The 25,460-nt window shown below is 41.6% G+C and overlaps 1 protein-coding gene, 1 long non-coding RNA gene and 1 pseudogene across 4 annotated transcripts; 2 read left to right on the plus strand and 1 right to left on the minus strand.

The window, feature by feature from the left end:
* On the plus strand, nt 1-7,517 carry LOC139545010 (E3 ubiquitin-protein ligase RNFT2-like). 3 transcript variants are annotated; one of them, XM_071352324.1, is made up of 10 exons: nt 1-117; nt 382-461; nt 664-1,151; nt 1,455-1,531; nt 1,723-1,823; nt 2,327-2,480; nt 4,644-4,793; nt 6,075-6,140; nt 6,604-6,705; nt 6,944-7,517. In XM_071352324.1, exons 2-10 carry the CDS (start codon nt 415-417, stop codon nt 7,076-7,078), a joined length of 1,320 nt encoding a protein of 439 aa, XP_071208425.1. In that variant the 5' UTR covers nt 1-117; nt 382-414; the 3' UTR covers nt 7,079-7,517. The 3 variants fall into 3 exon arrangements, with proteins under 3 accessions (XP_071208425.1, XP_071208426.1, XP_071208424.1); XM_071352325.1 differs by having other exon boundaries at nt 27-117; nt 353-461; XM_071352323.1 differs by lacking the exons at nt 1-117; nt 382-461 and having other exon boundaries at nt 468-1,151.
* Nucleotides 7,518-7,896: 379 nt separating this feature from the next.
* LOC139545014 (uncharacterized) lies at nt 7,897-9,825 on the minus strand. The gene is made up of 2 exons (XR_011668980.1): nt 9,352-9,825; nt 7,897-8,807 (listed from the first exon to the last, which is right to left on the minus strand). It is a non-coding gene; the product is annotated as an uncharacterized lncRNA (long non-coding RNA).
* Nucleotides 9,826-13,335: 3,510 nt separating this feature from the next.
* Nucleotides 13,336-25,460, plus strand: part of LOC139546011 (F-box/WD repeat-containing protein 8-like) — a 38,551-nt pseudogene continuing 26,426 nt past the window's right edge.

Consider the following 25,460-nt stretch of genomic DNA (forward strand, 5'->3'; position numbering starts at 1 on the left):
ATTTCAGTGACGTCATACAGGAAAAACATCGTCGGGAGCCAGGCCAGGCAAGCCGCAGGGGTGTGTAGGCAAAATAACTACACGGGAATGAGAATAATAAACAGAACGATGATTCAGGTGAGACCACCAATTCCCGTGGACAAATATTAATTAAGAATCATGCATATAAATCATGCAATAGAGAAACCAGTAAACCATTGTACTGTACATGTAAATGGTGGCGTGATGGTGCGACTGCCAACCATCATAGCTAGTTAGCGTTAGCTATCTGCGGTTAGCTAATTGTTGCAATAAAGTCTAACCAACCATCGATACTCTCCTTGCGGCGTTGTACTGTATTCACTTATTGCAGTCTGTGTGTCTGTCTGCACCCCACCATAGCCCTGGATCACTCGGGGATGAACTGGATGTGCCATGCAGAGAAGACACAGCAGCAACACGGATGGCATGCCCTTTGAAAGGTTTGAGTTCACGTCCTAGGACACAGGCATTTGCAGGTTCATCATCACAACCTGAAATTGTGCACTAAAGAGGATTAAATATATATATATAACTGGTTAACTTCAGGAGCCAAATCCATTGAAAGGCAATGCAAGAAATAGACAATAGACGACAGTCTTTGAACCGTCAAAAGATGCAGCTGATCCTCTCTCTGCTCTCCAGGAGCCGTAGCCAAACCCTTGGATCAGAAAGCAGCCTGGATGAAGGAGGTGTGTTTGACTGCCTGAAACCCGACTCGCCCACCTCCCCCCAGCAGCTCTTCTCCGGCCTGGTTGGGGTCGGGGTTCCCTCGGGATCTGGTGTGCCCTCCGCAAACTTTCAGGCGGCTGGCCTTGTTCTGGGGACTCCTCCAGACGTCTTCATCCAGATGACTGCCTCCTCCAGGGAGGAAGGGGGGCCACACCGCTCTGAGTGTGGGCCCTACCTCCCCCGCCCGCCCCCGCACCATCATCACAACCACCACCACTTCCACCAGCCTCTACAGCACCGTACATCCGGAGAGAGGCATGGGAGCAGGGAGGAGGCCTCGGAGGACCCCTCTACACCGGCTCCGGCCTTGTCGGAGCTGAAGCCTGTGGTCACCTGGCTACAGAGGGGTTTCCCGTTCATCCTGATCCTCCTGGCTAAAGTGTGTTTTCAGCACAAGCTCGGTAAGACTGGTTTTAGATCGCAATAAAAAAAGTGACTCTTACACTTGTGTAGTAACACCAATACTACACTGAAATACATACTATACTGATAAATACCTCACTGATATAAATACTACACAGATATGCTAGACTGATATAAAGACTACACTAATGACAATGTTTTTGTTAGTAGTTGCTTGGTAATTGTATAGCATTGGAGTTGGTCGTTTTGTGGAATAAGTAGAATAAGGAACATTTGGAAACTTTGGACGTGTCAGATACTGTGTGTGACTGACTGGTAACTCTTCTGTTTCTCTCTGGTAGGTATTGCTGTGTGTGTTGGGATGGCCAGCACGTTTGCCTTCGCCAATTCATCATTCAAGCACCAGGTGTCACTACGGGTAATTTTCACCTTTTGTTCAACTTTGATATGAGCGCATAACTCTTATACTTTTTATAAAAATGTGAGCTCATTATTTGAGTGTTATCGAGTCTATGTAAATAGCTAGCTCGAGAGAAAGTGAGAATATGCGTACATTAGTGATTAGTAAAGTATTTGATTATTTACTATTTGTCTGTCGGTGCATATCAGGAGGAGAGGTCTGTGGTTGTAGCTCTCTGGATGATCATGTTCCTATCTGGAAACATAGTGTATCTCTACTACACATTCAGTGCTGAGGAGCTGTACAACAGGTAGGGTAAAACCATGTCTTGTGGTTCTTTCTTATGGTATTGCACTGAAAACACTACAATGCACTGAAAACCTTACATTGTCAACCATCCAATATTTAGGCCTTATGGTTTACAGTTGGCTGACATTGACATTTACCTCTTTGATATTATTTTCTTTCTCATCGATCTGTATACTGTATGACTGTGGTAATTTATTCATTCAGTTTTGTCCTTTTTGTTGTTGTAATATGATTTTCATTGTCTTTAGGCATATGTTACCATGTGCCTTCTTGTCCTGTGAGTATTGATTTTCGTTTATCATTTCACCTGTTTTCACATTTTGTTTTGTCCTCAACATTTTTAGTCGTGTTGTTAATTTTTGTTAATGTCTTCAGTTGATCCATGAATGTCTCCCTTGTAACCATTAGAGACCAGACATAAGATATCACATCCATCCATGATCAAACCTCAACCTGTAAAGTACTGAAGTCTGTCTCATCTCTGCCCCCCCCCCCCCCAATCAGTCTGATGTTTGCAAAGCCCAACATAAACAGCTTTGACTTCTTTGATCTAATCTGGGCGGTGGGGATCACCGACTTTGTTCTCAAGTACTTTACCATCGGCCTGAAGTGTTTCATCCTGTTTCTACCCAAGATCATCCTGGCCTTCAAATCCAGGGTAAGAGCCTGTGTTAGTGTGTTTTTATATTCATAAAAGTTTTTACTGTTATCCTCAGGGTCACAGCTTGTGTGTGTTTTATGGTCATTAAAGTTTCCCTCGTGTCCTTGGGGTCACAGTGTGGGAGTGTGTGTATTGATGTCTTATCCACATGACAGTTTTGCTTATAACCTGTGGTCACAGAAAGAGTGTGTGTCTGTGATTGTGTATCTGTATGTGTACTATCAGTGTGCAGGTTTTGCACCTGGGGCTCACAGTATGTTTTGACCAGTGATTTATACATACACTAGATGACTGATAGGGGGCGCTGTGTCGAAGCCACCATGCCTCCATATTGGCATTCCTATACCTTTGTAAAAAATATTCTGGAATCTATAGAAATGCATTTATTAATGTCTATTTGTTTTTGCCATATTTATTCTGTTACAGACACCTTAATGCATACTTTTAAATGACATGTGAGCTAAACATATATTTTTAAAATATATACAAATATTTGCTTAAACTATATATTTTTGAGATTACTAATGCCACTGGCCCCACTACAACAACACATATTTAAATACATGTCATTTTGTCCATGAAACATTTAATTGAAATACTGTAGAATTCCATTAATTCCTATGGACAGCTGCTCCTACTGGGGAGTGCCAAAATTGCTGACCGGTGGCTTCAAAGCCTCTCATTGGCCAATATATAAAATCAGGGTTTATATACATCATTGGTTTTGACTCGGCTAATAAACAGGCCGATCAGAGAGTTAGGCTGCTGCCACTGAGCTCATTCACCCTGGGGGACTGCAGGGGTGCGGTCATCACTCCCTGGGGCTGGACCATTACTGTGGTGTGTGTGTGTGTGTGTGCTCCCACTACCCCTCACTTTCGGCTGCTGGGGAAGCCCGCGCCACGCAATCACTAAACCGACCGACCTACCAACCCCCACCTCAGCCACCATCCTCAGCCTTCCTGCCCCCCCCCCCCCCCCCTTAAAGAAAAAGACAGGCCAGACTCATGTACATTGATTTATTATTTGATTTAGTTCTACTCTACTGTTTCTTCAACATTGCTCCTTGGCTGGCTACATTTTTGGCACTGTCAGTACACTCCACTCCAGGGAAATGTATTTTCTAGTATCCATGCATCCACCTGAAGCAAGATTTAATGAAAACATGTTTTTAGCAGCTGAGGGGGATAACTCATAACAGTGGCGTACCCTGACTGCTGGTTAGGTTTTGATTGGTAGTCTGAGAGGTCAGCGTCACTAATGAAAAAAACCCAGCAGGAAGTCCCAGAATGCGTTGGAACTGCTGCCGTGGCTCAAAGTTTCTGGCTGGTGTCCAGTTTTTGTTTGACACATCCAGTGTGTGTGTGTGTGTGTGTGGGGGGGACAACAATGAGGAAAGATGAATTTCCTGCTTGCGGAGGTCTCCCACCCTCAGTCTCTCTGCTACAGGGGTTCCAACCCAGAGTGATTAATCTCTGTCAGGTGATATCCACATAACCATTATACATACTGTGATGCCACTGGGAATCCATTTCCTGTTCGTGTTGGCCTTCTGTTTTTGAACCCCCCCACTCCTCCTACACACACAGCAACAACAGGAACTTTTTATTTTTGAAGAGTACTGTCGCCTTGTCCTCCTAACTTCCCCTGTGGCATCCATTGGAGAGCGAGGAGGAGTGGCCTCTTAAAGAAAAGATGGCTGCCCCCGCAGGTTGACTTGCCTAGGGCTATACTGTGTGGGTAGCAGGTGAAGAGAGCCAAGTGGCTGCCAGTTTCTCTTGCAGTGTGGGGAAATTGCCTTTACTCCTGTGAAGCTGCAGCCTGCAGAGCCCTTGCCGGTGGCCATGCTTAGGCTGGAGCTTGTTGCTTGCAGTGTGCTGCTCCTCAACAGATAGGACTAGAGCTAGCCTTATATGTGCTGTTTTTTGGCCGTTTACTTAAACTTAAAGAAAAACTGACTCTATATTGAGGGAATATACACTTGTCTTTGAAGATTAAAATTAGTTTGTGATGAAACCTCAGTTTTTTTCTGTATTTCTCTTTTTCACACCATCTCAAACCACCCATCAACCACAGATATTGTTCAGATGAAACATAAAACATGTATTACATGCATTTCCAATGTCTTATCAGTGTCCTCCATGTGTGTGTATGTCGCAGGGTAAGTTCTACCTGGTGATAGAGGAGCTGAGTCAGTTGTTCAGGGCCTTAGTGCCCATCCAGCTGTGGTACAAGTACATCATGGGAGAGGACCCGTCCACCAGCTACTTCCTAGGAGCCATGCTCATTATCAGCTACAGCCTCTGCAAGGTAACGTAGCGCTAATATATCTCACCCACAGCCTCTACGAGGTAACGTAGTGCCAATATAACTCACTCACAGCCTCTACAAGGTAACGTAGCGCTAATATAACTCACACTCAGCCTCTACAAGGTAACGTAGCGCTAATATATCTCACCCACAGCCTCTACGAGGTAACGTAGTGCTAATATAACTCACACTCAGCCTCTACGAGGTAACGTAGTGCCAATATAACTCACCCACAGCCTCTACGAGGTAACGTAGCGCTAATATAACTCACCCACAGCCTCTACAAGGTAACGTAGCGCTAATATAACTCACCCACAGACTCTACGAGGTAACGTAGCGCTAATATACCTCGCCCACAGCCTCTACGAGGTAACGTAGCGCTAATATAACTCACACTCAGCCTCTGCGAGGTAACGTAGTGCTAATATAACTCACACTCAGCCTCTACGAGGTAACGTAGTGCCAATATAACTCACCCACAGCCTCTACGAGGTAACGTAGTGCCAATATAACTCACACTCAGCCTCTACAAGGTAACGTAGTGCTAATATAACTCACACTCAGCCTCTACGAGGTAACGTAGTGCTAATATAACTCAGCCTCTACGAGGTAACGTAGCGCTAATATAACTCACACTCAGTCTCTACGAGGTAACGTAGTGCTAATATAACTCACACTCAGCCTCTACGAGGTAACGTAGCGCTAATATAACTCACACTCAGCCTCTACGAGGTAAAGTAGCACTAATATAACTCACTCCTTTATATGTAGGTGGTGGTAGTTATATTCAACTCTGTATATTCAATGGAGTTGTTGGTATTGTGATTGCTAAATGTGGGTGGGTGGGTGGGTGGGTGGGGGTAGTGTATGTGCAAGAAATGCATGATAAATAGGCTAAAGCATGAAGACATCATGGGTGGCTACAGCTTTCAAAGTATTATGGGTTGAGATGAGACACTGGAGAAATTGAGTCAGAGTTGTTCATAGATGTGTGTCCTCAGAAGATTGCAAAATGGGACAGGACACTGCACCTCACTGAGTGGTTAAAGAATAGAACATTTCATTCAGCTAAGAATAGAAAAGGAACCAAAATATATTGACCTAGTAGAGAATTGTGTTAGTTAGAAAGAACGTCATAAGTTAGAATTTTGTAATGTTTTCAGGATAAAATTCAGTGGTCACCAACCCTGTTCCTGGAAAGCTGGAGGTGCAGGCTTTTGTTCCATCCCTGCACTAATGCACCCGATTCTAGAGGCTTAACTGTTTGTGTTTATCTTTCAGTCGTTTGACCTCTGTGGACGAGTATCAGCCATACGCAAGGCCATGGCAATTCTCTGCAGTTCTCAGGTGAGAAATTATTACTTTTTGTAAATACAAGTATCTGGGTCAATTCGCAGCCCACTTCACTATCCTATAGCCATTGAAGTAATATTTCTAGCAAAAGTAGTACACCTTCAACTGTCAACTGGTTGTGCCTGATCTTGCACTCTGATTTGAGTTATATTACTACATATACATTATTAGAACGCACAACATATACACTGAGTTGACACTGTATGGAATGGGAAGGTAAACATTTAAAAAATATATATGATTTAGTAATTTAGTAGGCGCTCTTATCCAGAGCGACGTACAGGAGCAATTAGGGTTTAAGTGCATTGGTCAAAGGGCACATCGACCGATTTTTCACCTATTCGGCTCGGGGATTCAAACCAGCAAACTTTTGGTTACCAGCAGCCTTTCGGTTAACCGCTAGCCTACCTGCCTTTGTCTCTTTGTGACCACCTACTTGCTGCTCTATCACCCATAGAGTTATGGTGTGAGAGCCAGCAGCCAGCAGTGCAGTGAAGCCGGGGACGTGTGTGCTATTTGTCAGGGCGACTTCAGAGACCCCATCGTTCTTCTCTGTCAGGTGAGGGGACATATATGAACCCATGGCCCTGGCTCTAGCTACTATCATCACTAGTATGTTATTCACTGCTAAGAGTTCCATGTTACATTTGTGTCACGTTGTCATTTTTTACCAACAGCTGATTGTGTGATATTGTGGGCAATCTGTGGTGTAGACAGTAAGTAGAGTAGTGTCATGTCATGGGTGAAGGAGTGCATGTAACGGTAAACTTAATTTTGTCTGTCTGTCTCCCCTCTAGCATGTGTTCTGTGAGGAGTGCCTGTGTCTGTGGTTCGACCGTGAGCGAACGTGCCCCCTGTGTCGATCTGCGGTCATAGAGACGCTGCACTGCTGGAAGGACGGCACCACCTCTGCCCACGTCCAGATCTACTAGTGATTGATGGCCAGATGCCCACCAGACACTGGGGGGCACTATGGAGTCCAATTTAGTATGCCATTAATGTATCAAGTCAGTTACTATACCTTCTCTACACCGCTGTCACTATCCCTATCACACTGCTTGTCTAAGTTTGGCTTCAGCCATGTCTTGCAAAGAAATAGAATATTAACTTATCTCAGTGTGACCCAGCACCGTGTGGTATGGGTTAGTATTCTGGCAAAGGGTACCTATAGTAGTATCTCAGTACATCAATTACTTGTTTGCTCATGTATTTAGTTTTATTTAGTTACTTATGCATTTCACCTGATTTCTAGTGTAGATTCAGCTTATGTTTAATGACATTATTTAAAATACAAAAACTTTCTAGAAAGTCACAGGTTCTGTTGTCTTTCATTGTGTTTCAGACTTTCCAATTAAACCATGATTTATGCAGTATTGTTCAACATTTATTGAATATTTTATGTTGTCACGATATTACTCATTGCATAATAATGATAGTATGAATGCATTTTTACTTTTCAAACTTGTATTATCTAGATTGAGCACAGAATTCACAATGTAATACATATTTAAATAGCATGTAAAGAACACATTCTTTATAAAAGACACAGATTCAGCGCTGCAAATTGAAAACTACAGTTTTTGTGATATATAAAAACAGCTTATGACTGTAAACATATAAATAGCATGCCCTTATATTTGCACATGATTTCTTGCACGGTTTCATTAACATTATCTGCATGAACACTGCTACAAAATGCTGAGCCCCCAAGACCATTTCAAAAGTTCCAAAAATTGTAACAGTTGATGTATTCCCCTCTCTTCAGTCATCAATATTTGATACAGCCCACAGCATTATTCACCTAATAAAAATAAACGACTATAGAAACAAAAAAACGGTAGGGAAAAAAATCGTATCAAAATTGATTTTCATCTGTAGTGATGGTAGAGTCCAGACTTTACATGGTCTATAATTATTACAGAAGCTTATCTAACAAGTACAGTGCAATTGTTCCACTGAGCACCATTTCAAGAATGCCCATCACAAGAGACAATGCGCCTAAAAGTAGGCTGCACACATTCTTACATGTATGTTTTTGCATACCAATAGGATATTTCAGTTAGGTAATTGACATCGTATATAGTGCATCGACAATTCAAGTGTAAATTCATCAACGTATGACAGTTACGTGGGCAATATAAGTACGTGTTTCCTTTGGTAACCGTCAGGGGAGAATGACATCACCGTTCCTTACTCGGAAGAACCGCCAGACATTGAGAGTGATGATACAAGTTACGTCAATTCATATCTGAATACAAATGAATTCAAAGCAATGAGTCAAATTATCTAATAAATGGGGGAAAATCGCACTGAGAAATGTATTCACGCAGTACTGTATCTTAGACCCACATGTCCTAAAGTATTATTTGAATTGAAAATGTTACTCAATCTCTGTGACATAATGTTATGTCACCTGAATTCAGAAGCACAACATTTTCCTTAGCCAACATAAAGTACAAAGAATATATGTCCTTTTGATTTTGATCAGATTCCTTATTTTTCAAATACCTGTTCCTAACAGTCTTGCTGCATGTGTGGCATGTTCATCATGACGACATGTCAGTGTGCACGCTGGACCTCGGCGCTCTGGCAGGCTGACTGGCTGGCATCCATTTTCTCAGTGCAAATATTCTGACAGCTTTCTCTCCTCTTCGGGATCATCTAAAATGGATAAATAAATAAATAAAAATGTTAGTGCATAATAAACTTTTAGATATTTAGATTTTTGTTCATAGTCTTTGAATAGTCCAACATAGTTTTGCTTATGAATAACTAAATTATAAATATTCAAATTGTAAATAAACTACATCTTACACCAACTATAGTTACATATTTATAACCGCAATTTACCTGCTGAACATTGTTGGGGAAAGTTGACAATCAACCGTCTATACTTGCAACCAAATTTGTTTGCGTTACTCATATGCTGCGTTCAAAACAACTCGAAACTGGGAACTCGGAAACCTCCGACTTCAGACTTCAGTACGTTCAAAACAACTGGGAACTCGGACAAAAACTCAGACTGGGAAAAATTATTTTGAACGGTCATTCAACTCGGAATTCGAACTCGGGAACTCGGGCCTCTTTCTAATGCTCCGACTTTCGACCAGAAGATTACCGACGTCATGATTTGACCTCGTATTTTTCCGAGTTCACAGTTGTTTTGAACGTGGCAATAGTGATGACGCGTACCTGTGAAGCTTACCTGTTGCTGGTTTTGCCTTTGCAGTGTCTTGCACCTACAGGTGTCGCTTTCTGATAAAGAGCATGAGGACTGTGATTTGTATTGCTGTGCATACAACGCGTTTAAAGTGGACTTTTCTATTAAACTCCAGTTTATCGTAATATCTGTTGTCTCGAGAGCCAACCGTCCAGTTTTTATCCATCTCGTCCCCGATCCTCCGTAGGCGGGAGGCGAGCGACTGGGTCCCGGAGCATGGTGAGGGTCCTTGGGCACAGATAATCGAGTCACCGGGTAGAGGCAGAGGCTGGTCTATCGGGAGCCAGCACATGTTCTCAAAAAATCTATGTATATTTATTATCTGTCCCTGTCCCCTCCTCTTATCCACTCATCGGTAATATGATCCTCTTTACTGTACGGATCAGATCTGGACTGTGTTGTTTCTCTCTCTCTCTTTCTTATATTATTCATGATTAAAGAGTCACATGGTGTGAGGGGTTTACATCATATTCTCCCAAAAGAGAGAGGTAATCATTAACTCTTAAAAACCCGCCGTCTCATTTTATCCGCGGAGGCTTTTGTTTGATATAATGGTCAAAGAGAGGTCTAGTTGAATAATCATAGGATTTAAAATAATAAGTATAATACATTTGAGAGTACTGTACCTAGAAAGTACACAATCGGGATCATAAACCGTTTTCTTTAATAATTGTGCATTTTCATTTAAACTTTATTCATTGTACGCGTTATTCTTTTTGAAATTAAAATATGAAACAATCCACTATTACAGACCCATGCGCCCATAATAAACTATGAGGAATTACATTTTGCGGAACTAATCTGATAGCAAAGTCTCTAGTCGGACAGGTTTTGGTACAGGACCTTACTGTTTTTTGTTTTGAGATGGGCTAGCTACAAAAATGTTAACCCTACCGCTTTGTTATTTTGTCTAAAAATAACAAGTTAAAGAAATATGTTGTTGTAACAATGGTAGAAAAATATGGCAGCGTTTACAGAGCGTTTGAACCAAGAACTGACAAGCAACATACCCGCACATTGACTCGGTACCGGTACCCCTGTATATAGCCTCGTTATTGGTATTTTATTGTGTTACTTTTTTCCTTCCGTTTTTATATACACTTTTGCAAATAATTTCTTACTTACTTTTAAAAACAGTTCTGCATTGTTGGTTAAGGGCTTGTACAGCCGTGGCCGTGGCCAAAATTTTGAGAATGACACAAATATTAATTTTCACAAAGTATGCTGCCTCAGTTTGTATGATGGCAATTTGCATATACAGTAATCCCTCGTTTATCGCGGGGGTTACGTTCCGAAAATGACCCGCGATAAGTGAAATCCGCGAAATAGAAAACTTTTTTTTTTTTTACAATTAGCAACTATTACATGTATACAAATACAGTGACTCACGTGTAGGCCGTTTCGTCGACATTATGGGTTTAGGAGATGTTCGAAATTACAAGATAATTTGGCCAATTTAATGTAAATTTGCCAAGCTGTTTTATGTACGTACACATAACTGCACGAGACGACAAAATGATAGCACAATTCGTAGCATGTTTTGATACAAGAAGCGGGAGTGAGTTTTTAGCGAATCAGAATGCAGAGCACAATGCACCAAAAAAAAAAAAAAAATGCATTATGAAAATCCGCGAAATAGCGAATCCGCGATAAGTGAACCGCGAAGTGGCGAGGGATCACTGTACTCCAGAATGGTATGAAGAGTGATCAGATGAATTGCAATTAATTGCAAAGTCTCTCTTTGCCATGCAAATGAACTGAATCCCCTAAAAACATTTCCACTGCATTTCAGCCCTGCCACAAAAGGACCAGCTGACATCATGTCAGTGATTCTCTCGTTAACACAGGTGTGAGTGTTGACGAGGACAAGGCTGGAGATCACTCTGTCATGCTGATTGAGTTCGAAATAACAGACTGGAAGCTTCAAAAGGAGGGTGGTGCTTGGAATCATTGTTCTTCCTCTCAACCATGGTTACCTGCAAGGAAACACGTGCCGTCATCATTGCTTTGCACAAAAAGGGCTTCACAGGCAAGGATATTGCTGCCAGTAAGATTGCACCTAAATCAACCATTTATCGGATCATCAAGAACTTCAAGGAGAGCGGTTCAATTGCTGTGAAGAAGGCTTCAGGGCGCCCAAGAAAGTCCAGCAAGCGCCAGGACCGTCTCCTAAAGTTGATTCAGCTGCGGGATCGGGGCACCACCAGTACAGAGCTTGCTCAGGAATGTCAGCAGGTAGGTGTGAGTGCATCCGCACGCACAGTGAGGCAAAGACTTTTGGAGGATGGCCTGGTGTCAAAAAGGGCAGCAAAGAAGCCACTTCTCTCCAGGAAAAACATCAGGGACAGACTGATATTCTCCAAAAGGTACAGGGATTGGACTGCTGCGGACTGGGGTAAAGTCATTTTCTCTGATGAATCCCCTTTCCGATTGTTTGGGGCATTCGGAAAAAAGCTTGTCCAGAGAAGACAAGGTGGGCGCTACCATCAGTCCTGTGTCATGCCAACAGTAAAGCATCCTGAGACCATTCATGTGTGGGGTTGCTTCTCAGCCAAGGGAGTGGGCTCACTCACAATTTTGCCTAAGAACACAGCCATGAATAAAGAATGGTACCAACACATCCTCCGAGAGCAACTTTTCCCAACCATCCAGGAACAGTTTGGTGATGGACAATGCCTTTTCCAGCATGATGGAGCACCTTGCCATAAGGCAAAAGTGATAACTAATTGGCTCGGGGAACAAAACATCGATATTTTGGGTCCATGGCCAGGAAACTCCCCAGACCTTAATCCCATTGAGAACTTGTGGTCAATCCTCAAGAGGCGGGTGGACAAACAAAAACCCACAAATTCTGACAAACTCCAAGCATTGATTATGCAAGAATGGGCTGCCATCAGTCAGGATGTGGCCCAGAAGTTAATTGACAGCATGCCAGGGCGGATTACAGAGGTCTTGAAAAAGAAGGGTCAACACTGCAAATATTGACTCTTTGCATCAACGTCATGTAATTGTCAATAAAAGCCTTTGACAATTATGAAATGCTTGTAATTGTACTTCAGTATTCCACAGTAACATCTGACAAAAATATCTAAAGACACTGAAGCAGAAAACTTTGTGGAAAATAATATTTGTGTCATTCTCAAAACTTTTGGCCACGACTTGTATTCGGTGCATGTGACAAATACAATTTGATTTCATATAAACGCCGAGCAACCGAACTCCAATGGTGACTCTCTTGGCCAACCAAGTCGGGAGGACTCTAAAAATAAGATTTTTTGTGAAAACGTAAGTGGAACTGAAAGAAGACAGAAGCATGTGTCATCTGCAACTTTACAGGGGAGCAGTGAATGAGAAGAGGACCAACCACAATGTATCGATAGGCCGAGGGCTTGCTAGGTGGAAGGACCAGTCCCTTGTTGGAGAGGATTCAAGAGGAGAGGATACGAAGGAAGAGTCAATACTACAGTGTGAAAGTTAACAAAACAAATTGGTGGATCAATTCATTCAAGACCTGGTAAGATGATGATGATCATGACAAGCCTACCAGTAGAGGTAGCCTACCTACCACTTCATTAAGTGGAACTCAATTTCATTGCTGATTTACTTATTTTTTGCAGAATGAGATAAATGACATTCCCTTCTTTGACGTTGAGTCGCCCTATGAGTTAGCTCTGAATATCTTCCAATATCTCAGATGGACAGAGTTGGGATGATGTGCTCAGGTAAACTAAGATCATGATCAGATCTGTCAGTCGTATAGAACTCAGAGACTACTCTGTTTTCACTTGAAGCATAAGTAGACCTGAACAGACCTTACACTGTTTTGTGCAACCCTAATGTGACGTAGGCCCTAGTAAGTGATGATGACCACTATCCAACATGTCCCCTTCAATGTCCTCTCCAGGTCAGCACGATGTGTAGTATAAGTACACCGTTCTACTTTGTTGTACCTAGTGATGATCACTCAATATGCTTCCACAGGTGAGCAAGGCGTTGGCCGTCCTGGCGGAGGACGATGTGCTGTCATTTAGGATGTGTCTGAAGGATAGTTATCACCACGGTACCTCTGTCTCTGACTCCCCCTGTTGGAAGAACACACTACGAGACTGCAGGAACTCTGAGAACACTGTGCACTCCAACTGGGAGGTAGGGGACAGCTTGGCTTGATAGGGTTGTGTGTGTCTGACTGCTTGGCTGTGTGTGTGGCACTTTAACTCAATGCATTTTTTTAGATAACACTTCATCTGAGTTTGCCCTTAAACCTGTGTAACGATACAGTATTAACTTAAACCTGTGTAATAATACAGTATTAACTTAAACCTGTGTAACTATACGATATTAACTTAAACATGTGTAACTATACAGTATTAACTTAAACATGTGTAACTATACAGTATTAACTTAAACCTGTGTAATAATACAGTATTAACTTAAACCTGTGTAACTATACAATATTAACTTAAACATGTGTAACTATACAATATTGTGTAACTATACAGTAACTTAAACCTGTGTAACTATACAGTATTAACTTAAACCTGTGTAATAATACAGTATTAACTTAAACCTGTGTAACTATACAATATTAACTTAAACATGTGTAACTATACAGTATTAACTTAAACATGTGTAACTATACAGTATTAACTTAAACCTGTGTAACTATACAATATTAACTTAAACATGTGTAACTATACAGTATTAACTTAAACCTGTGTAATAATACAGTATTAACTTAAACCTGTGTAACTATACAATATTAACTTAAACATGTGTAACTATACAGTATTAACTTAAACATGTGTAACTATACAGTATTAACTTAAACATGTGTAACTATACAATATTAACTTAAACATGTGTAACTATACAATATTGTGTAACTATACAGTAACTTAAACCTGTGTAACTATACAGTATTAACTTAAACCTGTGTAATAATACAGTATTAACTTAAACCTGTGTAACTATACAATATTAACTTAAACATGTGTAACTATACAGTATTAACTTAAACATGTGTAACTATACAGTATTAACTTAAACCTGTGTAACTATACAATATTAACTTAAACATGTGTAACTATACAGTATTAATTGTAGTAATAACATTGTAATTGCATAGGGACGCCGATAAACATTTCGACTTGCATGTCTTCCTACTCCTAGAATCGTGTTGGATCAATCAGCTAACTGCAGTACGACCTTTGAGAAGGTGCTGTGTGACATCAGTTTCTGTGACAGCTATGTTGTTGCCGATGTAAGATATACAGTATATTACTTGTTTTCAGTGTCAGAAGGGGCATGCAGCTGTGTTGATCAGCACATTTCCAGCCCACTGAAGGGAGATCAATAGACATTGAGCTGCTGTTTTGACTCAATAGACATTGAGCTGCTGTTTTGACTCAATAGACATTGAGCTGCTGTTTTGACTCAATAGACATTGAGCTGCTGTTTTGACTCAATAGACATTGAGCTGCTGTTTTGACTCAATAGACATTGAGCTGCTGTTTTGACTCAATAGACATTGAGCTGCTGTTTTGACTCAATAGACATTGAGCTGCTGTTTTGACTCAATAGACATTGAGCTGCTGTTTTGACTCAATAGACATTGAGCTGCTGTTTTGACTCAATAGACATTGAGCTGCTGTTTTGACTCAATAGACATTGAGCTGCTGTTTTGACTCTGTACTAAAAGAGACCACCACTTGTCTTTTAACTCCTTTTTTTTCATGTTCTTTTAATTCAACCTGTTGTGAAAACACAACAGACTTCAGCCTCTATGTTATGTCCCTTACAGCTACGGATTCTCACATGAAGTAAGCTACTTAAATTCGACTGGGCCTGGTGTACAGTAGGATGATAGTGTGACTTGAGCTGCTCAAATGAGACTGTTAAATGTTGTTTCAGGAGGCTGGGGCCCACAGGTGGTGGTCTGATTAAATTCTCCTCTGGCGCTGGTGAACTCTGGCTGGGTCCCAAAAGGCACTCTATTCCCTACATACAGAGGGCTGCCTGCTGCAGCAAATTGTATTCTCCCAGAATATCATTTCTTCTCCCTCAGGAGGCTGAAAATATTTAGCATAGGCTCTTGGATCCTCAACAAGTTTTACAGCTACACCATCGAGAGCATCTTTACTGGCTGCATCACTGCTTGGTATGGTAAATGCACCACCCTTGACCACAAAGTGCTACAGAGGGTGATGCGGACAGCCTAGCACATCGCTGGGGCCGAGTTCCGTGCCATCCAGCACCTCTATATCAGGTGGTGCCAGAGGAAGGCTCGAAGAATTGCCAAAGACTCCAGCCACCCAAGCCATAGACTGTTCACTCTGCTACCGTCCGGCAAACGGTACCGGAGCATCGGCTCTTGGACCAACAGGCTCAGAGACAGCTTCTACCCCAAAGTCATAAGCCTGCTAAATAGTCAATTAATGGTACCCAAACTATCTGCACTGACTCTATCTACGCACACTCAGTGAACTATATACACACCATATATACAATCACCCACACACACTACATTGACACTCCCACCCAAAACCCAAACCCACACACAGTCACATACAGTACCAGTCAAAAGTTTGGACACACCTACTCATTCAAGGGTTTTTCTTTATTTTTACTATTTTCTACATTGTAGAATAATAGTGAAGACATCAAAACTATGAAATAACACATATGGAATCATGTAGTAACCAAAAAGTGTTAAACAAATATATTTTATATTTGAGATTCTTCAAAGTGGCCACCCTTTGCCATGATGACAGCTTTGCTTGCATACTCTTGGTATTCTCTCAACCAGCTTCATGAGGTAGTCACCTGGAATGAATTTCAATTAACAATTGCGCCTTGTTAAACATAATTTGCTGCTACGCCCCTGTTGTTTATTTTACTCTTATTATTATATATCCTGATGCCTAGTTACTTTACCCTGCCTTAATGTACATGTCTACCTCAAATACCTCATACACATGCACATTGATCTGGTACTGGTACTCCCTGTATATAGCTTCACATTGATCTGGTACTGGTACTCCCTGTATATAGCTCCACATTGATCTGGTACTGGTACTCCCTGTATATAGCTCCACATTGATCTGGTACTGGTACTCGCTGTATATAGCTCCACATTGATCTGGTACTGGTACTCCCTGTATATAGTTCCACATTGATCTGGTACTGGTACTCCCTGTATATAGCTCCACATTGATCTGGTACTCCCTGTATATAGCTCCACATTGATCTGGTACTCCCTGTATATAGCTCCACATTGATCTGGTACTGGTACTCCCTGTATATAGCTCCACATTGATCTGGTACTGGTACTCCCTATATATAGCTCCACATTGATCTGCTACTGATACTTCCTGTATATAGCTCCACATTGATCTGGTACTGGTACTCCCTGTATATAGTTCCACATTGATCTGGTACTGGTACTCCCTGTATATAGCTCCACATTGATCTGGTACTCCCTGTATATAGCTCCACATTGATCTGGTACTCCCTGTATATAGCTCCACATTGATCTGGTACTCCCTGTATATAGCTCCACATTGATCTGGTACTGGTACTCCCTGTATATAGCTCCACATTGATCTGGTACTGGTACTCCCTGTATATAGCTCCACATTGATCTGGTACTCCCTGTATATAGCTCCACATTGATCTGGTACTCCCTGTATATAGCTCCACATTGATCTGGTACTGGTACTCCCTGTATATAGCTCCACATTGATCTGGTACTGGTACTCCCTATATATAGCTCCACATTGATCTGCTACTGATACTTCCTGTATATAGCTCCACATTGATCTGGTACTGGTACTCCCTGTATATAGTTCCACATTGATCTGGTACTGGTACTCCCTGTATATAGCTCCACATTGATCTGGTACTCCCTGTATATAGCTCCACATTGATCTGGTACTCCCTGTATATAGCTCCACATTGATCTGGTACTCCCTGTATATAGCTCCACATTGATCTGGTACTGGTACTCCCTGTATATAGCTCCACATTGATCTGGTACTGGTACTCCCTATATATAGCTCCACATTGATCTGCTACTGATACTTCCTGTATATAGCTCCACATTGATCTGGTACTGGTACTCCCTGTATATAGCTCCACATTGATCTGGTACTGGTACTCCCTGTATATAGCTCCACATTGATCTGGTACTGGTACTCCCTGTATATAGCTCCACATTGATCTGGTACTGATACTTCCTGTATATAGCTCCACATTGATCTGGTACTGATACTTCCTGTATATAGCTCCACATTGATCTGGTACTGGTACTCCCTGTATATAGCTCCACATTGATCTGGTACTGATACTTCCTGTATAAAGCTCCACATTGATCTGGTACTGGTACTCCCTGTATATAGCTCCACATTGATCTGGTACTCCCTGTATATAGCTCCACATTGATCTGGTACTGGTACTCCCTGTATATAGCTCCACATTGATCTGGTACTGGTACTCCCTATATATAGCTCCACATTGATCTGCTACTGATACTTCCTGTATATAGCTCCACATTGATCTGGTACTGGTACTCCCTGTATATAGTTCCACATTGATCTGGTACTGGTACTCCCTGTATATAGCTCAACATTGATCTGGTACTCCCTGTATATAGCTCCACATTGATCTGGTACTCCCTGTATATAGCTCCACATTGATCTGGTACTCCCTGTATATAGCTCCACATTGATCTGGTACTGGTACTCCCTGTATATAGCTCCACATTGATCTGGTACTGGTACTCCCTGTATATAGCTCCACATTGATCTGGTACTGGTACTCCCTGTATATAGCTCCACATTGATCTGGTACTGATACTTCCTGTATATAGCTCCACATTGATCTGGTACTGATACTTCCTGTATATAGCTCCACATTGATCTGGTACTGGTACTCCCTGTATATAGCTCCACATTGATCTGGTACTGATACTTCCTGTATAAAGCTCCACATTGATCTGGTACTGGTACTCCCTGTATATAGCTCCACATTGATCTGGTACTGATACTTCCTGTATATAACTCCACATTGATCTGGTACTGATACTTCCTGTATATAGCTCCACATTGATCTGGTACTGATACTTCCTGTATATAGCTCCACATTGATCTGGTACTGATACTTCCTGTATATAGCTCCACATTGATCTGGTACTGATACTTCCTGTATATAGCTCCACATTGATCTGGTACTGATACTTCCTGTACATAACTCCACATTGATCTGGTACTGATACTTCCTGTATATAGCTCCACATTGATCTGGTACTGATACTTCCTGTATATAGCTCCACATTGATCTGGTACTGATACTTCCTGTATATAGCTCCACATTGATCTGGTACTGGTACTCCCTGTACATAGCTCCACATTGATCTGGTACTGGTACTTCCTGTATATAGCTCCACATTGATCTGGTACTGATACTTCCTGTATATAGCTCCACATTGATCTGGTACTGGTACTCCCTGTACATAGCTCCACATTGATCTGGTACTGGTACTTCCTGTATATAGCTCCACATTGATCTGGTACTGGTACTTCCTGTATATAGCTCCACATTGATCTGGTACTGATACTTCCTGTATATAGCTCCACATTGATCTGGTACTGGTACTTCCTGTATATAGCTCCACATTGATCTGGTACTGGTACTTCCTGTATATAGCTCCACATTGATCTGGTACTGGTACTTCCTGTATATAGCTCCACATTGATATGGTACTGATACTTCCTGTATATAGCTCCACATTGATCTGGTACTGATACTTCCTGTACATAGCTCCACATTGATCTGGTACTGATACTTCCTGTACATAGCTCCACATTGATCTGGTACTGATACTTCCTGTATATAGCTCCACATTGATCTGGTACTGATACTTCCTGTATATAGCTCCACATTGATCTGGTACTGATACTTCCTGTATATAGCTCCACATTGATCTGGTACTGGTACTCCCTGTACATAGCTCTACATTGATCTGGTACTGGTACTTCCTGTATATAGCTCCACATTGATCTGGTACTGATACTTCCTGTATATAGCTCCACATTGATCTGGTACTGGTACTTCCTGTATATAGTTCCACATTGATCTGGTACTGATACTTCCTGTATATAGCTCCACATTGATCTGGTACTGGTACTTCCTGTATATAGCTCCACATTGATCTGGTACTGTTACTTCCTGTATATAGCTCCACATTGATCTGGTACTGATACTTCCTGTATATAGCTCCACATTGATCTGGTACTGATACTTCCTGTATATAGCTCCACATTGATCTGGTACTGGTACTTCCTGTACATAGCTCCACATTGATCTGGTACTGGTACTTCCTGTACATAGCTCCACATTGATCTGGTACTGGTACTTCCTGTATATAGCTCCACATTGATCTAGTACTGATACTTCCTGTAAATAGCTCCACATTGATCTGGTACTGGTACTTCCTGTATATAGCTCCACATTGATCTGGTACTGATACTTCCTGTATATAGCTCCACATTGATCTGGTACTGGTACTTCCTGTATATAGCTCCACATTGATCTGGTACTGGTACTCCCTGTACATAGCTCCACATTGATCTGGTACTGATACTTCCTGTATATAGCTCCACATTGATCTGGTACTGGTACTTCCTGTATATAGCTCCACATTGATCTGGTACTGATACTTCCTGTATATAGCTCCACATTGATCTGGTACTGATACTTCCTGTATATAGCTCCACATTGATCTGGTACTGATACTTCCTGTATATAGCTCCACATTGATCTGGTACTGGTACTTCCTGTATATAGCTCCACATTGATCTGGTACTGATACTTCCTGTATAAAGCTCCACATTGATCTGGTACTGGTACTCCCTGTATATAGCTCCACATTGATCTGGTACTGATACTTCCTGTATATAACTCCACATTGATCTGGTACTGATACTTCCTGTATATAGCTCCACATTGATCTGGTACTGATACTTCCTGTATATAGCTCCACATTGATCTGGTACTGATACTTCCTGTATATAGCTCCACATTGATCTGGTACTGGTACTTCCTGTATATAGCTCCACATTGATCTGGTACTGATACTTCCTGTATATAGCTCCACATTGATCTGGTACTGGTACTTCCTGTATATAGCTCCACATTGATCTGGTACTGGTACTCCCTGTATATAGCTCCACATTGATCTGGTACTGGTACTCCCTGTACATAGCTCCACATTGATCTGGTACTGATACTTCCTGTATATAGCTCCACATTGATCTGGTACTGGTACTTCCTGTATATAGCTCCACATTGATCTGGTACTGATACTTCCTGTATATAGCTCCACATTGATCTGGTACTGATACTTCCTGTATATAGCTCCACATTGATCTGGTACTGATACTTCCTGTATATAGCTCCACATTGATCTGGTACTGGTACTCCCTGTATATAGCTCCACATTGATCTGGTACTGATACTTCCTGTATAAAGCTCCACATTGATCTGGTACTGGTACTCCCTGTATATAGCTCCACATTGATCTGGTACTGATACTTCCTGTATATAACTCCACATTGATCTGGTACTGATACTTCCTGTATATAGCTCCACATTGATCTGGTACTGATACTTCCTGTATATAGCTCCACATTGATCTGGTACTGATACTTCCTGTATATAGCTCCACATTGATCTGGTACTGATACTTCCTGTACATAGCTCCACATTGATCTGGTACTGATACTTCCTGTACATAACTCCACATTGATCTGGTACTGATACTTCCTGTATATAGCTCCACATTGATCTGGTACTGATACTTCCTGTATATAGCTCCACATTGATCTGGTACTGATACTTCCTGTATATAGCTCCACATTGATCTGGTATTGGTACTCCCTGTACATAGCTCCACATTGATCTGGTACTGGTACTTCCTGTATATAGCTCCACATTGATCTGGTACTGGTACTCCCTGTACATAGCTCCACATTGATCTGGTACTGGTACTTCCTGTATATAGCTCCACATTGATCTGGTACTGGTACTTCCTGTATATAGCTCCACATTGATCTGGTACTGATACTTCCTGTATATAGCTCCACATTGATCTGGTACTGGTACTTCCTGTATATAGCTCCACATTGATCTGGTACTGGTACTTCCTGTATATAGCTCCACATTGATCTGGTACTGATACTTCCTGTATATAGCTCCACATTGATCTGGTACTGATACTTCCTGTACATAGCTCCACATTGATCTGGTACTGATACTTCCTGTACATAGCTCCACATTGATCTGGTACTGATACTTCCTGTATATAGCTCCACATTGATCTGGTACTGGTACTTCCTGTATATAGCTCCACATTGATCTGGTACTGATACTTCCTGTATATAGCTCCACATTGATCTGGTACTGATACTTCCTGTACATAGCTCCACATTGATCTGGTACTGCTACTTCCTGTATATAGCTCCACATTGATCTGGTACTGGTACTTCCTGTATATAGCTCCACATTGATCTGGTACTGATACTTCCTGTATATAGCTCCACATTGATCTGGTACTGATACTTCCTGTACATAGCTCCACATTGATCTGGTACTGATACTTCCTGTACATAGCTCCACATTGATCTGGTACTGATACTTCCTGTATATAGCTCCACATTGATCTGGTACTGATACTTCCTGTATATAGCTCCACATTGATCTGGTACTGATACTTCCTGTATATAGCTCCACATTGATCTGGTACTGGTACTCCCTGTACATAGCTCTACATTGATCTGGTACTGGTACTTCCTGTATATAGCTCCACATTGATCTGGTACTGATACTTCCTGTATATAGCTCCACATTGATCTGGTACTGGTACTTCCTGTATATAGCTCCACATTGATCTGGTACTGATACTTCCTGTATATAGCTCCACATTGATCTGGTACTGGTACTTCCTGTATATAGCTCCACATTGATCTGGTACTGATACTTCCTGTATATAGCTCCACATTGATCTGGTACTGGTACTTCCTGTATATAGCTCCACATTGATCTGGTACTGATACTTCCTGTATATAGCTCCACATTGATCTGGTACTGGTACTTCCTGTACATAGCTCCACATTGATCTGGTACTGGTACTTCCTGTACATAGCTCCACATTGATCTGCTACTGGTACTTCCTGTATATAGCTCCACATTGATCTGGTACTGATACTTCCTGTATATAGCTCCACATTGATCTGGTACTGGTACTTCCTGTATATAGCTCCACATTGATCTGGTACTGATACTTCCTGTATATAGCTCCACATTGATCTGGTACTGGTACTTCCTGTATATAGCTCCACATTGATCTGGTACTGGTACTCCCTGTATATAGCTCCACATTGATCTGGTACTGGTACTCCCTGTACATAGCTCCACATTGATCTGGTACTGATACTTCCTGTATATAGCTCCACATTGATCTGGTACTGGTACTTCCTGTATATAGCTCCACATTGATCTGGTACTGATACTCCCTGTATATAGCTCCACATTGATCTGGTACTGGTACTCCCTGTACATAGCTCCACATTGATCTGGTACTGGTACTTCCTGTATATAGCTCCACATTGATCTGGTACTGATACTTCCTGTATATAGCTCCACATTGATCTGGTACTGATACTTCCTGTATAAAGCTCCACATTGATCTGGTACTGGTACTCCCTGTATATAGCTCCACATTGATCTGGTACTGATACTTCCTGTATATAACTCCACATTGATCTGGTACTGATACTTCCTGTATATAGCTCCACATTGATCTGGTACTGATACTTCCTGTATATAGCTCCACATTGATCTGGTACTGATACTTCCTGTATATAGCTCCACATTGATCTGGTACTGGTACTTCCTGTATATAGCTCCACATTGATCTGGTACTGATACTTCCTGTATATAGCTCCACATTGATCTGGTACTGGTACTTCCTGTATATAGCTCCACATTGATCTGGTACTGGTACTCCCTGTATATAGCTCCACATTGATCTGGTACTGGTACTCCCTGTACATAGCTCCACATTGATCTGGTACTGATACTTCCTGTATATAGCTCCACATTGATCTGGTACTGGTACTTCCTGTATATAGCTCCACATTGATCTGGTACTGATACTTCCTGTATATAGCTCCACATTGATCTGGTACTGATACTTCCTGTATATAGCTCCACATTGATCTGGTACTGATACTTCCTGTATATAGCTCCACATTGATCTGGTACTGGTACTCCCTGTATATAGCTCCACATTGATCTGGTACTGATACTTCCTGTATAAAGCTCCACATTGATCTGGTACTGGTACTCCCTGTATATAGCTCCACATTGATCTGGTACTGATACTTCCTGTATATAACTCCACATTGATCTGGTACTGATACTTCCTGTATATAGCTCCACATTGATCTGGTACTGATACTTCCTGTATATAGCTCCACATTGATCTGGTACTGATACTTCCTGTATATAGCTCCACATTGATCTGGTACTGGTACTTCCTGTACATAGCTCCACATTGATCTGGTACTGATACTTCCTGTACATAACTCCACATTGATCTGGTACTGATACTTCCTGTATATAGCTCCACATTGATCTGGTACTGGTACTTCCTGTATATAGCTCCACATTGATCTGGTACTGATACTTCCTGTATATAGCTCCACATTGATCTGGTATTGGTACTCCCTGTACATAGCTCCACATTGATCTGGTACTGGTACTTCCTGTATATAGCTCCACATTGATCTGGTACTGGTACTCCCTGTACATAGCTCCACATTGATCTGGTACTGGTACTTCCTGTATATAGCTCCACATTGATCTGGTACTGGTACTTCCTGTATATAGCTCCACATTGATCTGGTACTGATACTTCCTGTATATAGCTCCACATTGATCTGGTACTGGTACTTCCTGTATATAGCTCCACATTGATCTGGTACTGGTACTTCCTGTATATAGCTCCACATTGATCTGGTACTGATACTTCCTGTATATAGCTCCACATTGATCTGGTACTGATACTTCCTGTACATAGCTCCACATTGATCTGGTACTGATACTTCCTGTACATAGCTCCACATTGATCTGGTACTGATACTTCCTGTATATAGCTCCACATTGATCTGGTACTGGTACTTCCTGTATATAGCTCCACATTGATCTGGTACTGATACTTCCTGTATAAAGCTCCACATTGATCTGGTACTGATACTTCCTGTACATAGCTCCACATTGATCTGGTACTGCTACTTCCTGTATATAGCTCCACATTGATCTGGTACTGGTACTTCCTGTATATAGCTCCACATTGATCTGGTACTGATACTTCCTGTATATAGCTCCACATTGATCTGGTACTGGTACTCCCTGTACATAGCTCTACATTGATCTGGTACTGGTACTTCCTGTATATAGCTCCACATTGATCTGGTACTGATACTTCCTGTATATAGCTCCACATTGATCTGGTACTGGTACTTCCTGTATATAGCTCCACATTGATCTGGTACTGATACTTCCTGTATATAGCTCCACATTGATCTGGTACTGGTACTTCCTGTATATAGCTCCACATTGATCTGGTACTGATACTTCCTGTATATAGCTCCACATTGATCTGGTACTGGTACTTCCTGTATATAGCTCCACATTGATCTGGTACTGATACTTCCTGTATATAGCTCCACATTGATCTGGTACTGGTACTTCCTGTACATAGCTCCACATTGATCTGGTACTGGTACTTCCTGTACATAGCTCCACATTGATCTGCTACTGGTACTTCCTGTATATAGCTCCACATTGATCTGGTACTGATACTTCCTGTATATAGCTCCACATTGATCTGGTACTGGTACTTCCTGTATATAGCTCCACATTGATCTGGTACTGATACTTCCTGTATATAGCTCCACATTGATCTGGTACTGGTACTTCCTGTATATAGCTCCACATTGATCTGGTACTGGTACTCCCTGTATATAGCTCCACAT

The sequence above is a fragment of the Salvelinus alpinus genome, chromosome 19 (genome assembly GCF_045679555.1).
Source record: "Salvelinus alpinus chromosome 19, SLU_Salpinus.1, whole genome shotgun sequence".
NCBI classification, from domain to species: Eukaryota; Metazoa; Chordata; class Actinopteri; order Salmoniformes; family Salmonidae; genus Salvelinus; species Salvelinus alpinus.

Bases quoted from the DNA above. Each gene is read 5' to 3' on its own strand.
- LOC139545010 (XM_071352323.1), top strand. From the start codon at position 590: ATGCAAGAAATAGACAATAGACGACAGTCTTTGAACCGTCAAAAGATG. The intron at 1,532-1,722 runs GTAATTTTCACC...GGTGCATATCAG, and splicing joins AGCACCAGGTGTCACTACGG to GAGGAGAGGTCTGTGGTTGT. The intron at 4,794-6,074 runs GTAACGTAGCGC...TTTATCTTTCAG, and splicing joins TCAGCTACAGCCTCTGCAAG to TCGTTTGACCTCTGTGGACG.